The 15,314-nt window shown below is 36.5% G+C and overlaps 2 protein-coding genes across 2 annotated transcripts; one reads left to right on the top strand and one right to left on the bottom strand.

The window, feature by feature from the left end:
* Nucleotides 1–6,186: 6,186 nt before the first annotated feature.
* LOC106297720 lies at nucleotides 6,187–8,403 on the top strand. Its single transcript, XM_013733908.1, has 2 exons — nucleotides 6,187–7,059; nucleotides 7,159–8,403. The coding sequence occupies exons 1-2, from the start codon at nucleotides 6,187–6,189 to the stop codon at nucleotides 8,401–8,403; spliced, it is 2,118 nt and encodes a 705-aa protein (XP_013589362.1).
* Nucleotides 8,404–9,657: 1,254 nt separating this feature from the next.
* Nucleotides 9,658–11,168, bottom strand: LOC106297718 (probable LRR receptor-like serine/threonine-protein kinase RFK1). The gene is made up of 6 exons (XM_013733907.1): nucleotides 10,906–11,168; nucleotides 10,640–10,835; nucleotides 10,414–10,560; nucleotides 10,197–10,315; nucleotides 9,904–10,114; nucleotides 9,658–9,662 (listed from the first exon to the last, which is right to left on the bottom strand). The coding sequence occupies exons 1-6, from the start codon at nucleotides 11,131–11,133 to the stop codon at nucleotides 9,658–9,660; spliced, it is 906 nt and encodes a 301-aa protein (XP_013589361.1). The 5' UTR covers nucleotides 11,134–11,168.
* Nucleotides 11,169–15,314: the final 4,146 nt, after the last annotated feature.

The raw sequence follows: 15,314 nt of genomic DNA, 5'->3' as shown, positions 1-15,314 counted from the left end.
TGCAAGCAATCAAAGACATAGATTCTGAATGAAACTGCATAATAATAAGAGTAGTAAACAAAGGGTTCAGATGGTCTTCTCTATGCGAGAATGGATTCTTCTCCCTTACAAGTTGCAGATCGCAAAAGCTAATAGTTCTCTTGTAAAAACTAGCGTAGAAAATAAAAAATAGGATAGGTGGCGTCTTTTATGGAGGCGCCAATAGGTAGAAAAGATATTAGGGCAACATGGCCTTAATTTCCGAGAATAGAAGCTTCCTTATTTGTCAGGAACAACCTCGGGATCACTCCGTCTGCTTGTTCTGCTTGAGTGTTCTCCGCAAAATGCTCCAAAAGGACAACTTCTCTTCAAGCACCCTCTCTTCATTCTTCTACCAACTCCAGACCTGAAAAAGATCAAAAAGGACTAAACTGACACGGATTAAGGACTCGAATCAATACGAAAACACCTATACAATGATGTGAAAAACACCATATATCAAAAACAAACTACACAGAAGTAAGAAAAACACTAAACCAAAGCAGAAAAACCTAAATATAAATCTAAACCGCCACATCACGCCATCGTCATACCGCCACATCACGTCTTGTCATCATCATCCGGCGCATCACGCGGTATCTCCTTTGTCTTCACTCTCTGGTGAGCAGAGGCCGCTAGCAACGATGCCGTACCTCCCCTGTCATCAAGCTCACGACAACCACCAACTCTGCTCACGACCCACCTTCCTGTACCAAAAAATCAAAACAAAATCAGAGAGGGAGAGAGAGAGAGAGAGAGGTCTATGTTGTCGGATGGCGATGGTGGTGACGAGTGGTGGTGTCGGACGGCATTGGTGGTGACCAGTGATGGTTTCAAAAGGAGGAGGTGACGAGCTTCACCAGAAAGAAGAAGATTGCAGAGGACCAGAGGTTATGAGAGATGAAGAGATGAGATTGCGGAGGATTGTGGGAAGATTGATAATTTAGTTTAAGATCTATGAGGAATCGCAAAGGTCGTGAGTCGTGAGAAACAAAAAGAATAAAGAGATAATGAGAAAAAAAGAATAATAATATCCGTTAGATTTAAGGTCTATCAACGGTTGTGATTAATATTATAGTTATCTTCACCATTCTGAATTGGCTCCTCCTATTGGTCAAGGTTTTTTCTCTTTGTTTTTTTTTTCTTTGTTGTACTCTATTTCTTTAATGTTTGGTATATTTAATTGTTATTTTTATTTTGTAGTTGATAATCTAGTTATTATTATAATTGTGGGATTAAGATTTGTGACTAAACTTTTAAAAATATAAATTTAAAATTTATGTATTGATTTTATAAAACTAATGATATAAGATTACAAAATGGTTATATTTCACTTTCTACAAGCAATTTAAGTCAAATAAAATTAAGATTAACAAACTCAGCAAAATAACTATGATTAATAAGATGATTAGATTTTACTTTTATAAGCAATATGCAATTTAAAGTTAAATAATATAAAATATTAGAGTTTTAATATTATTTTTTTTGAAAAGGAAGAGTTTTAATATTTTAGTTAGAGTTTAGGGTATATGATTAATTTGATTGAAGTATGATATATATATATATATATATATATATATATATATATAGGGTTTGAGGGTTAAAAGTTTGGAGTATTGATTTAAGATTTTAAGCTAAAGTTTGAAACCAAATTTGAATTTATTTTAAGAATTAGATTTAAGTTTAATTATTTTTTTATTTAGAGTTTAAATTTAAAGTTATGAGTTTAGAATAGAGGTTGAGTATATGGTTAAAGGTTTAGGGTATTGATATTTGCAATTAATTTTTAAAAAGAAATAACTTTAATTTTATATTTAATATTTTAAGTTAAATTTAAGATTTAATGTTAGAATATTAGAGTTTAAAGTTTGTGTTTAGATTTTAGGGTTTAAAAATTCGTTTAGGGTTTAGTGATTTAAAAAGACAAACATAGCGTTTTTAATTTTGTGCTATTAAAAATATGATATCATAGCGTTTTTAAATATATCATCTTTTCATAGGGTTTCCAAATATATAAACGCTATCTAAAACTAAAGGGTATGTCAACCATAGCAGAAAGACAAAAAACGCTATCCTCTACTGCTATCAAAACCCATATTTCTTGTAGTGAGTGGTCCATTAATAAAAGATTCACATAAAATCAAAGTCATTAATTATAAATTTCTATAAAATTATTTAAAAAGCTAGAGATCTGAAAGTCTTAAGGTTTTAAGAATGGTTTTGTTTTGGTTGATTTTCTCCCAAAATAGTGATAAAGTTATGGTCTTGTTCTTTCCTTTCAGAAAAAGGTGATATGTCTTGTTTAGCTATAAAAGTATGCAGAGCCGGCACTTAGAGCATGTTTATTGCAGATTTCTTAGATTAGATCTTTTAGCGTAATATAAGATACATGCTCTTAGCTTTTAACTAAAAAGCTAAGAGACGTCTATTAGAGCACCTCCAACGGGAATTCTTCCCGTTGGGGTTCTTAATCTATGTGTTATGTATATATATATATATATATATGTATGTATATATATAAGTAATTGTGGGGTCCACAATTTTTGTGGAACCCCATAAATAAGGGTTCTTAAAAGAGGGTTTTAAGAATCCCTAAGAACTCTTATTTATGGGCTTCCACAATAATTGTAGACCCCATAATTATTTACACATATATAATATATATATATACATATATATACATAATACATATATTAAGAACCCCAATGGGAAGAATCCCTATTGGACAGGTCTTATATCTCTTATTTAAGAGACGTTTCTTAGCTTTTTAGTTAAAAGCTAAGAGATCGTATCTTATATTACGCTAAGAGACTCAACCTAAGAGACCTATAATAAACATGCTCTTAGGGTAAGCAAAGGAAGCACTTGCTTCCAGCCTATTATTTTATATAAATATTTCGGCCAACATTTCCAAAAGTTTCATTTAGTTTAGTGGCAAAGTTCTTTTTATAAAATATACTCTTTCCATTCTCGAAAGTAAGATTTTTTAGATTTTTTTCTTGTTCCATAAAGATAGATTTTCTATATTGTTAAGGTACTTTTTTTTTACTTTTGAAAAACATTAATTGAGAATATTTGAATTGATTAAATTTTATTGGTGGAAAGTTATTGGAAAGTGTATATAAGTAAAAAATAAATTAAATTATAAACATTTATTAAATTCTTAATAAGCGTATAAGCGTGAATACTTTAGAAAATCTTACTTTTGAAAACAGGTGTATATACTAGCCACCATAGTTCGAGTACCCTTTGGATCATTTTATCTTTTTATGTTTTTGTAATTTTTTTCTAAAAGCAGCCAATTTTTTTGCTTTTGCTTCTAGTCTTTAAAATTTCAGTAACGGCTCTGAAAGTATGCCGTATATTAGGGTCGTCTAAGTTTCAAAAATAGTCTTACAAAACTAATATTTTTATTGACAGTAATTGTTTATATACTATAGACTTTTCCTGTTTCAAAAATGAAAATACTATTAGTTTTTTTTTTTTTTGTCAAACATACTATAGAGTTAGAATCTGGAGTATATATAACCACGAAAGAGACACGTGGGTTCATGTATTCTTTAACTTTGATTGCATTTGTTGTATAATAATCTTATCTGCCAATAATCTGGGACTTTTAGATATAAATTTTACCATAAGTTGATGTATATTATAGATTGTGAGGTTACACGTCATGGATGATGCAAGATATGCTTGTCCCTCGAAATCTGTCTTTAATTTTATCTTCCATGTAGATGAAGAATTGTTATGTATTAATGATTAGATGTACTGTAATTGATACAGGGAACAACTTATAAAATATAATTTTTTTCTTAGATTCACCCTCTGTCTAGGTTCACCACTAAATAATAGCCAATAAAAATAACCAAGTCATATTCTATTTATGAAAATAATAATAATAAATAACCAGATTATAGTATTAATTGCCAAAAAAAAATTTGACGTTGGTAACACCGTCAACAAAACTTTAAACCATAAATCTTAAATACCGTTACCAAGACACTAAACTCTAAACCATGAAACTTAAACTCTAAACTTAAAACCCAAAATCCTAAATCCATAACTCTAAGATATAGTGTTTAATTTTTTGGGTATAGTGTTTAGGCTTTTGAGTTTTGCAACGATAATTTTTTTTTTTTGGCAATTAATATTATTTTTTGATTATTTTTATTTTTTTCTATAAAAGAAATATGACTTGGCAGTTTTTTTATTGGTTATTGTTTTAGTGATGAACGTACAGGTCCATCCTATAAACACTCTAAGATATAATATAAACGTGTCTAGAAAAATAAGATTATGATACATATACAGTGTTTTTTGCATAAGAGTAAAAATTAACCTTAATCTCAAATCTAACAAAATAAACACATATTTCTTGTTGCTTTTTATAAACAAACTAAAAAGGAACAGATGCTGTATTAAAACGTAAAGATCGATATATATGTGGATAGAAGAGTAGTGGAGGAGCTGCATGGAAGAAAAAGAGGAGATGAAGGTGAGAAAGTGAGAGATTAATGGTCCCTTTTCCAAAAGCCAATTCATCTTTGAAGCATATGACTATATATGACTTTAATGACAAAGAAAAGGTAACCTTAGGGATGATATTCAGGTTGAAATTCTCTTTCTCCTCTGCAAATATCATTGATACTCGTATTGAGGCACAATGATCCTTTTGTTTTGTATCCTTCATTTATGGAGCTCCCCTTGCCGCGAACCGTCAAAAGTTACCAGAAGGGATGAATCGTGGTTGATCACGGGAGATTTTAATGATCTCTTAGATAACTCCGAAAAGGTGGGAGGTCCTGCTCGCTGGGAGGGATCTTTCTTATCGTCTTATCGTTTAGAAGTCTCGTCTCTCAGATGGGACTATGGGACCTCCAACACTCCGGGAACCAGCTTTCTTGGAGAGGAACGAGATACAATCACTTCATCCAGTCAAGACTGGATAGAGCGATGGCAAACTGCGCTTGGTTTGAGCGTTTTCCGACAGGTCGCTGTGAGTATCTTAGGTTTGAAGGTTCTGATCATCGACCTATAGTTATCCACTTTGATGTGACCTGCAAAAAGAAACGGGGCTTGTTCCATTTTGATAGACGTCTCAAAGACAAGCTGGAGATCCGTCAAATCGTTGGTGACCACTAGAGTAGCGCGTCAGCCGAGGATGTTACTTCGAAGATCAACCGTGTTCGCCATTGCATCATACAGTGGACTCGGGAGCAGAATATTAATAGTAACATCGCGATCAGAAAGGCCCAAGAGGAGCTGGAGGCGGCCCTTTCTTGCTCCACACCGATACACTCACTATCGCTACAATCACAGCTTCCCTCGAAGCTGCCTACAAAGAAGAGGAGATCTACTGGCGACAACGGAGCCGTATCCAATGGCTCCACAGCAGTGACCGTAATACGACTTTCTTTCATGCATCTACACAAGGAAGAAGAGCTCTGAATAGTTTTCAGTGCTGGAAGATGGCGAAGGCAATGCGGTTTATAAGGAGGAGGAGATTGTTCAGACTATGACTGAGTACTATACTTGGTTATTTACGTCCCAAATGTCGGACTCCTCTCAGGTGGTTCAGGAAGGGATCTCCTCTAAGGTAACCACAGAGATGAATCAAACATTGATTGCTCCTCCTACCCCACTAGAAGTAAAGGAAGCCTTGTTCTCTATTCATCCCGATAAAGCTCCGGGACTGGACGGGTTCTCGGCAAGTTTTTACCATTCCTTTTGGGACATCATTGGCGAGGACATCACAAAAGACATCCTAGCTTTCTTTGCGACAGGATCGCTGGACCCCCGGCAAAATGAAACCCATGTGAGGTTGATCCCAAAAATTGTAGGCCCGAGGAAAGTGACGGAGTACCGGCCAATCGCTCTATGCAACACCCATTATAAGATTGTTGCAAAGCTCCTTACCCGTCGATTGCAGCAGTTCCTGCCGAGTCTGATATCCGACCATCAGTCCGCTTTTGTTAAGGGACGTTCAATAGCGGATAACGTTTTGATCACACATGAAATTCTCCACTATCTACAGCACTCATGAGCAACAGTCTGATGTAGTATGGCGATTAAGGCGGATATGAGCAAGCATATGATCGCATCGAGTGGGGCTTCCTACGAAACGTCCTTGCACAGTTTGGTTTCCATGATATCTGGATCTCTTGGATAATGAAATGTGTCTCCTCAGTAGCTTACTCGTACCTCATAAATGGCGCAGCTCAGGGTCGAGTAGTACCTACCCGTGGGATCCGTCAGGGCGACCCCTTGTCCCCGTACCTCTTCATCCTTTGTACGGAAGTTCTATCGGGGCTTTGCAAGAAAGCGCAGTCACAAGGGGAGGTGGTCGGTATAAAAGTCTCCCGTAATAGCCCAGCGATCAACCACTTGCTTTTTGCGGACGATACTATGTTCTTCCATAGGACAGACTCTAGGAGCTGCACTGCCCTTCTTTCGATCCTCAAGAAATATGAAGGCGCCTCGGGACAATGCATCAACCTTGAAAAATCATCTATAACCTTTGGAGCAAAAACCCTGGGAGAAGACAAACGACGCATCCGCGAGCTGTTCCATATAGAGAATGAGGGAGGCATAGGCAAATACCTAGGGCTGCCGGAACACTTCGGGAGAAAGAAACGCAATATCTTCGCAGCCCTAGTTGATCGTATGCGACAGAAGGCACAAAGCTGGACTAGTAGGTTCCTTTCAGGGGCGGGCAAAATGGTACTATTGAAGGCGGTCCTGGCTGCAATGCCTACCTACTCCATGTCTTGTTTCAAGTTGCCCTTATCGCTCGTCAAGCAGCTCCAATCCGTCCTTACGAGATTTTTGTGGGATCTCTCCCCTGAGATCAAAAAGATGTGTTGGGTTTCTTGTAGTAACCTCCCAAAACCAAAAAACGCGGGGGGTCTTGGGTTTAGAGAGATAGCACAATTCAATGATGCGACGCTTGCAAAAATATCTTGGAGGATCCTTAAGGACCCCAACTCTCTTCTCGCAAGGATTGTGATCGGGAAGTACTGCATGAGGACCCCTTTCCTTGAAGTACCGGCCACTAACAGCATCTCTCATTGATGGAGAGGCGTCCTGCTGGGGAGAGGCCTGTTACTAAAAGGACTAGGATGGGCTCTGGGGTCGGGACAGGAAGTAAGCATATGGACTGAACCATGGTTATCTACATCTGAGCCTATATCCCCAATCGGGCCTCCAACTAACGAGAATCAGTTCTGGAGTGTGTCAAAGCTAATAGACCCTACCTCGAAAGACTGGAATGTTGCTGCTATACAAGAGACCCTACCTCAGTATGAGGAGGATATCCGCAAGCTAGTTCCTAGCTCTTTTCAGTTGGAGGACGAGAGAGTCTGGCTACCAAACGCCAATGGAATCTACTCGACAAGATCAGGCTATGCGATTGCAAAACTCTTCAATGGCAATGTGAAGGACAAGGAGTTTGATTGGAAAAAGTGTGTATGGCAGGTTGAGACCTCCCCGAAGATTAAACACTTCCTTTGGAAATCAAATTGCAAGGCTCTGCCGGTTGGATCTTTGCTGGAAGCTTGTGGCCTCTCGGTATCTCCGGTCTGTCGACGTTGTGGGGCTCAGGAAACTGGGTTACATATCTTACTCCAATGCCCTTTCGCTGTGAAGGTTTGGGATTTTCTTCCATGTCTCCACAAACCATCACACACCAACATCGAATCGATCGCCCAACTGCTTCTACATTGTAGAAGAATGATCTCACTTCCTCCAACAGGGTTAGGAAGCACCCCACTGTATCTGTGGGTTCTTTGGGGTCTTTGGACTAATCGGAACAAACTCTTATTTGAGGATAAGAGTTTCTCGGAAGAATGCTCAGTGTTGAAAGCGATCCAAGATGCTAGAGCTTGGAAGGCTGCTCAGACTTATGTCGAAAAGCCTTCTCTACCACATTATGTGGTCCCATACGGTTCTCTCCCAACTGCTAACTCTTATACATGGTCTTCTTTCTCAGATGCAGCTTGGGACTCTTCAACAGGTAACTGTGGTATGGGCTGGCAACTCCGAGATTCCTTGGATGTATGCGCAGAAACATCTTCCTCTCACCGGCGTTTTGTGCCCTCGACTCTTATGGCTGAGGCTCTGGCGGTTAAAGCTGCATTAACGGCAGCTATCTCATCACATGTCAGTAGTCTTCGTGTCTACTCGGACTCAAAGTCTCTCATCCTGCTCTTGAAGTCTCAGGGACAAGATGTTAGCTTGAAAGGCGTTCTCCATGATATAAAAATCTTGGCTCGCTCTTTTGAATCTATCTCCTTTTGTTTTATTCCGCGTTTAGCGAACTCTGTTGCTGACTCTATTGCTAAGACTGCTCTGTATTCTCTACACTTCTCTGTTCTCGTAACAGAGTAACTTCCATTTGCTTAATCAAGTACTATTTTGATTAAAAAAAAGGTAACCTTAGGGTTTCAGAGAGACTTTGTGGGCTTTTATGGGCACGAAGTGTTTACCTTCATTCAACGGGTCCACCAATATTTTGTGTGATTTGTTTGGTTTGTAAAGTTGCTGTATTTCCCTCTCTGTAAAAACTCAAAGCTAGTAGTCAAAAAAAAAAAAAAAAAAACTCAAAGCTATCCATCCAGCTTCTAGATTATTACGAAAAATCTTTAAAACTGCAAATTGAGATTATATATGATGTAATGTCTTTAAATTTGCTTTTGAGGAGATTTTAGTTTGATAATACTAAAATTTCAAGACTAAAACTTTAAGGTTTTGAATGGTGACCAAAGTACGAGAAAAAAATATTCAATTCTTTATCATTTCTAAAAATAATTACCATTTACAAGATTTTTTTTTTCATTTCTTCTCTTTTAATTGTAAATAAAATAAAAAAAGCAAAATTATTCTTTATTAAATTTGAAAAAGAATAATTTTATTTTTCATTCCTACTATTTTATTCTCATACGTTATTTTTTATTTATTCCTTGTTTCCTAAAAGTCACCAGTTGGAGCTTAGTCTAACCTATACTCTCACCGGTTAGTTGGAGCTTAGTCTAACCTATACTCTCGACGGAGTATAAAAAAACATTAGTTTAAATTTGTCTAGAAGTGTCGCGAAAACACTTTGATGGTTAATTTACATAGTTCTTATATTTGATTACATGACGATGACTATATACATTCAACTTTATTGATGACCAGGGCCGTGCCTCGATATAGGCTAATCAAGCATGTGCTTGAGGGCCAACAAGTTTAAAATTGATCTTGGGGCCAATTTTCAAAATAATTAAGTAGCTCAGATGGTGTAAGCAACGGTTAGTTAGCCTACTCCAAACGCTCTGGGTTAAAATGCCTAGTTTGATGTTTTGTTTTATTTAAATTAATACTTTTTGATAAACGAAAATAAAGAAAAACTAACTGCGCTTATTAAAAAAGAAAAATAAATAAAAAGGAAATTGGTTAATAATCAGCAATAAGTATATAAATACCTAAAAAGAAAAATAGAACCAGCTACCAAAACCTAATAGATTGTTTTCCGTTGTTGACAAAAAAAATCGAGTGTGTTCTAATTATTTTCTTAACTCTCAATTAACAAAGCGACAAAGTCTTTTGTTTCTTCAACATCATCTACGATTACACTGGTAGAGTTTTGTTAATCTAATAATTTCAATCTGTTAGATTCATTTAGAGCACCATTATTGCAGGTTCCAAAGGGAGTTTTTAAAGATTTTGGGTCCCACAAAAGTGGAAAACCGGTTGCAAAAAGTCTGAATGAAGAAACGATCGTGGTGGGTTTTGTCAACTGTTCGCGGGCCCCACCGACACGTGGCGGTCCGCGATTGGTTCATTTTTTAATTTTTTTTTTTTTAATCAGCCGAAACCAAAAAAAAAAAAAAAAAAAAAAAAACCCACTGAATAAGGCTTGAGCTAAACTGTTGTTTTCCAAGTATTCATACACCAGCAACAGCTGAGACCGCTCAACGCAGAAGCCATGAAGCTTGACTAGGTTCGGATGTTGTAGACAAGAAATTGCGCCAATCTCGTTTAGAAACTCTCTGTTCCCTTGTCTTGATTTAGATGAGAGCTGCTTAACTGCTACAACTCTTCCATCTGATAACACACCCTGCAAAAAAAGAAGAGATTCTATTATCAGCATGCACTGCACTATATTAACAAGAATCAATCTCATCATAGTGATCTTTTACCTTAAACACAGCACCAAAACCACCTTCTCCAATCTTGTTGGCTGGATTGAAGTCATCTGTAGCAAATTTGATTTGCCTTAACGTAAACGTTCCAGATGGCAACTCTTCTTCATTGGGATCTGTGGAAAAAAACTTCATAAGAAACCGTACTCTGGTCTATATTATCAAGTACATATCAAAAGAAAAAGAGAATGATAAGAAGGCAACGATCAATCACCTTTTCGTTGCTGCCAACATTTTGGAAGGCAGCCAAAAAACCAAAGGACACCCAGTATAAAGATAATAAGACATATGGATCCAAGTCCAATTGCAATTTTTGCTCCCAGACTCATTCCACTTCCGGGGGATGCACACGGCTTAGAATCTGCACATTTGAAGGTGTTACTATTAAAAGAAACTACTGTAGTGATCATTAATGCTTTCTGATATATTAAGAAAGCTACCTGAAACTATGGAAATAGCCGATATGAGAGGACCATACACGCCTCTAGTGGGAATCCTAGTGGTTCCTTTACCAGCCCAACTCAACCGGATAGCTAAAAAATGGTTAGTGACATTGACAGTAAATGGTTTGGTTATAGGTTTTTGAGCTCCCTTTGCTTCATCCATGATATTGAAGTCCTTTAACACTAGTTTCTCCTGCAGAAAATAAGGCGTTAGAAAAAGAACAATAAATTTAATTTTCACCAGGTGAGAACAAAAGGCTAACCTGAATGTAAATGTCGAACACACGCCTCCCAAGCCGGTTATAAGTTTCATCGTTGGTGAATCTCATCTCAGCAAAGTCTAAGTTCACAGTGTATTTTCCATTTTCCAAGCAGGCATGGAAGTAAGTGAGAGATACTGGAGCTATTCGTGCTGATTTGTACAGATCAGACAGGTTAGATGTCGGAACAAAGACAGTGAATCTAGTGTTTTGGAAATTGTTGTCGTCCATGTAGTCCCCTGTGCTGCTGAATCCCCAATAATCATTACGCTTGGATCCGTCAAAATAATTAAAAATAATTTTTTTAACAAAAATACTAATTTTTTTAATATATACATAAATTAATATTTATAAATATATTTATATATGTTTATAATATTGTAAAAACTAAAATATAATATTATAAGATTAATTCATGTATAAATATTAATATATCAAATATAAATATTAATAAAATTTAAAATTTAATGTATTTTAAAAATACGGATCCGAATCCAGATATCCGGACCTAAAAATTAAGATATCCGGATCCGGATTCGGTTTGCACGGATCCAAGATTTTACTATCTGGATTCGGATCCGGGCACCCCGGATATCCTATTTTCGGAACGGATCCGGAGCGGATCTCGGATAATAAGTCCCATGCCTAGTTACCAAACCTAATAGATTGTTTTCCGATGTTGACAAAAAAAATCGAGTGTGTTCTGATTATTTTCTTAACTCTCAATTAACAAAGCGACAAATTCTTTTGTTTCTTCAACATCATCTAAGATTACACTGGTAGAGTTTTGTTAATCTAATACTTTCAATCTGTTAGTTTCATTTAGTCTCTTAATTTGCTTATGGGGCCAATTTGTTTTTTCTTGCTTCTAGTTTGCACGGCCCTGTTGATGACATCGACAAGTTGATTAGCAACGTTGAATGATCAGCATGTATGGACCACTACTCTTTATGTCTTTAAGTACTCTCTACAGAGAACATCGTTTGCATGAGAGCGATAGATAGGTGAAAGAAGTAATAGCTAGTCCTTGAGAGAAAACTAATTATTTCCCTCTTAGATCTAATAATAGTAACATCCTGTGTACGTACATGAGCATGAACATCAATGAACCCCCATTTGGGGTTCAAGTTTTCAATTTTTTATTATTAAAAACTTTTTTCTATTTAATTTAAAAAAAAAAATCAGATCAATTGTGGGTCACCACGTGTCGTGGAACCCACAAACAGTGATGAACTCACCACAAAAAAAGTTCACCGCAGAGAGTTCAGGAGAACCAGGTTCATGAGAGAGAAGTTATTTTAATATTTTTTTTTCTTGTCAAACGTATGAACTTATCGCATGAACCCTTCATATACCTTTGATGTACATGCTCTTATGTGATCAAAGAGTTTTCACCTAACGTACGTTGGTAATTATTAACCTAATATGATAAATCCACCATTATCTTTTTATTCTTCATAAATGTTATCTTTAATTTATTAATTCTTGATCGTGCTATATAATATTGCTTCTCCCAATTATATTAATTTGAATGTTTATATGTTGTTAGTTGAATTAATCAAGGATCGATGTACAGTATGGAAAAAAAAAACTGAATGGCTTATATCTAGAAAGAAAACCTGATTTGAAGACCCAAATAATTTTATCTACGTCAAAAGTGGTTGTAAAAACAGAACTAAACTAATCATAAATATGACTAAATTATCTAAAGAAATAATTGATCAAAATTTGAATCCATATTGAAATAAATTGGTATAAAACTAATAATGACTAGCTAGTTATTTGGTTAAAAATCAGTACCTTTTATTTTAATGTTCAAATATTGAAAAATCTAAGTGAATTTTGAATTTACTATTCAGTCTTATGATGTCCCAACATTTGGAGAGAGCCACATGTGAAAAATTAATAACAAACAAAAGTAGATAACATAGGAACCAGACGGATCAAATATTTTTACAAGTTGTGTTTGTTGGGAAATGAATGGAAAATTTAGTTATTTAATTTGTTGTACATATTGTCTACATTTATACATACATCTTCAAAAAAGGAAATTTGAGAAAAGGCCTGAACTAGTATTTTACGGTGAAAACTAGTTAGGAGGAGTTCTTAGCATTTAAGAAAAAATTAGAAGAGAGAAGGAGAAAAGTTTTTAAGAACACCTCCAATAATTTTAAAAAAGAATATTAGTATTATATTATTTATTTATGTTTTATTTTCTTTAAACTAGTTAATTATCCTTTTGAATGACATATGTCATTTTAATACTTCATAACTAAAAACTTTTGTCCATTCTCTCTCTAAATTTCATTTCTTTTTTTTTATTTTTCTTTAATACTAAGAGCAACATTATCGCCGGGCCTTAACTGAATCTTTAGGTAAATTGGGCCGAAATTTTAATCAAAAAGACGGAAATAGCAACATGGACCTTAATTAAGGTGTTTTCGACATGGTCCTTACTTCCACCTGGCAGCATGCGATTGGGTGCGGAGGTCGTGTAGGGAAAAGTCGCGTAGCGGTCTCCAAATCAGTTTTCTCCTTCACCCGATTCTCTCTCGATGGCGACGGCGACGAAGAAACTTCTCGACAGCATGTCCGGTGATATCTCTCTCGACGGCGAAACCTCTCCGTTCGCTCACTCGAAACCGATCTATTCTCTCATCCAAACTTCTCTGTCGTTTCCAATCTAAACGGTATGTGTTCCTCCACTGTTATGAGTTTAATTTTTTTCCGTTATGAAATATAGAGGATGTCCTTGTTATTGTCGATCTACGAACTCCGCATAGATTGCATGTTAACTTGAGGTCCAGTAGTTGTTATTGTCAAATTGCATGTTAACTTGATGTTTGTTAGATTCGCTGATGATATGACTGGCGTCTGTTGTAGTTCGTCTGTTCTGAGGCTAGTGGCTTTTTTTTTCGTTATGAGTTATAGAGGATGTCCTTGTTATTGTCGATGATATGAATGTCGTTTCTGATTGTATGAATGGCGTTTCTGATTTTTTTTTCCTCTCTTATTTGTTGTGATGATATGAATGTCGTTTCTGATTGTATGGTTTGTGTTTGATTAAATCGAATTGAGGTCGAGTAGTTGTTATTGTTAGATTGCATGGTAACTTGTAGTTTGTTAGATTCGCTATCGGGGCTTTATAAGTGATATCAGAGCTTGTTAGTCATCTCAGTTCTGACCTGAGAGGCGTCTTGAGACCTGTCATAGGGCGCAACGAGGACGTTGCGTTATTTGAGAGGGGGTGAATTGTAACATCCCGAGCTGTGATATATGAAAAAGCTTAAGAGAATTGATTTGGCTACCTCTGTCACCAAAGTTGACTTACCTTTTCCGTCACACATCCGTATAGAACTCCAGAGTTAAACATGCTTGAGCTGGAGTAGTGGAAGGATGGGCGACCTATCAGGATGATTCGCGATACCGTGTGAGTGAGGCCAAAACACGGGGAAAGTTCGGGTGGTGATTGCAGGGTCAGTAAACAATGATTTCTGATATCTTGCATATTTACATGGTTTTAACCATCATTTCTTGTACATAATGATCATGTAGATTAGGAATTAGGCATCTTTAGGGTCCATTTTGCATACATGGGTCTTTATTAGGGGCTGGAGTGTGCTATGGATTTCTTGGAGATGTTTAGAGACATTTGTGGTGCAAAAGGGTGAAAGATGAACATGGATGGAGACCTTAAAGATATCTTTTGAAGCTCATGTTTTGGGGTGACGTGTGAAATTGAGTTATCTTTCTAATGGAAGTGGTTTCAAGTCATTTGGAGCTGTATTGGAGGAGTTATTATCGATTTACTAGAGGCATATCAACCCTGACGCGGGTTGGACAAACTCGGGTTCCCTTACCCGGGCGCGAGAAGAGGAAGCTGGACGAGAGGGCCGACGCGGGTAGATGGACGTGGGTTAGCTTACCCGAGCGGCCTCCCAGGAAGCTGGACAGGGAGCTGACGCGGGTTGGCCGACGCGGGTTGCGACCATGGTATCTACCCGGGTCGCGTCTTTACCTTGGCCGAAAATCAACATTTTTAAAGTGCATTTTAGACTTATCTATGGAAACCATTAGGTTTTCCAAAGACCATATAAATACTCTTGTAATTCCCAAGTTGGGACGAATCTTCTTTTCCCAAAAAAGAACACATAAATAAAGCCACTTTTGGGATAAAGATCTAATCTTGATCATAATTTCTTATCTTTGCTTGATTATCTTGCTCTCTAATCATGTTTAACCTTGAATCATCCATGATTTTGGGGTTATTCATGTCTATTAGTGAGTAGATTAATCTTGGATTCATGGGCTAGGGTAATTAAGGGTGATTAGAGAAGATCTAGGATGTTTAGTGTTAGATCTACTTGTTTTCTTGCTTGTTGAGGGTTTTCAATGCTATTTTCGTCATGATC

This window comes from Brassica oleracea, chromosome C6 (genome assembly GCF_000695525.1).
Source record: "Brassica oleracea var. oleracea cultivar TO1000 chromosome C6, BOL, whole genome shotgun sequence".
Taxonomy (NCBI): domain Eukaryota; kingdom Viridiplantae; phylum Streptophyta; class Magnoliopsida; order Brassicales; family Brassicaceae; genus Brassica; species Brassica oleracea.
The sequence above is the reverse complement of the archived record's forward strand: the minus strand, read 5'-3'. Positions and strand labels throughout refer to the sequence as shown.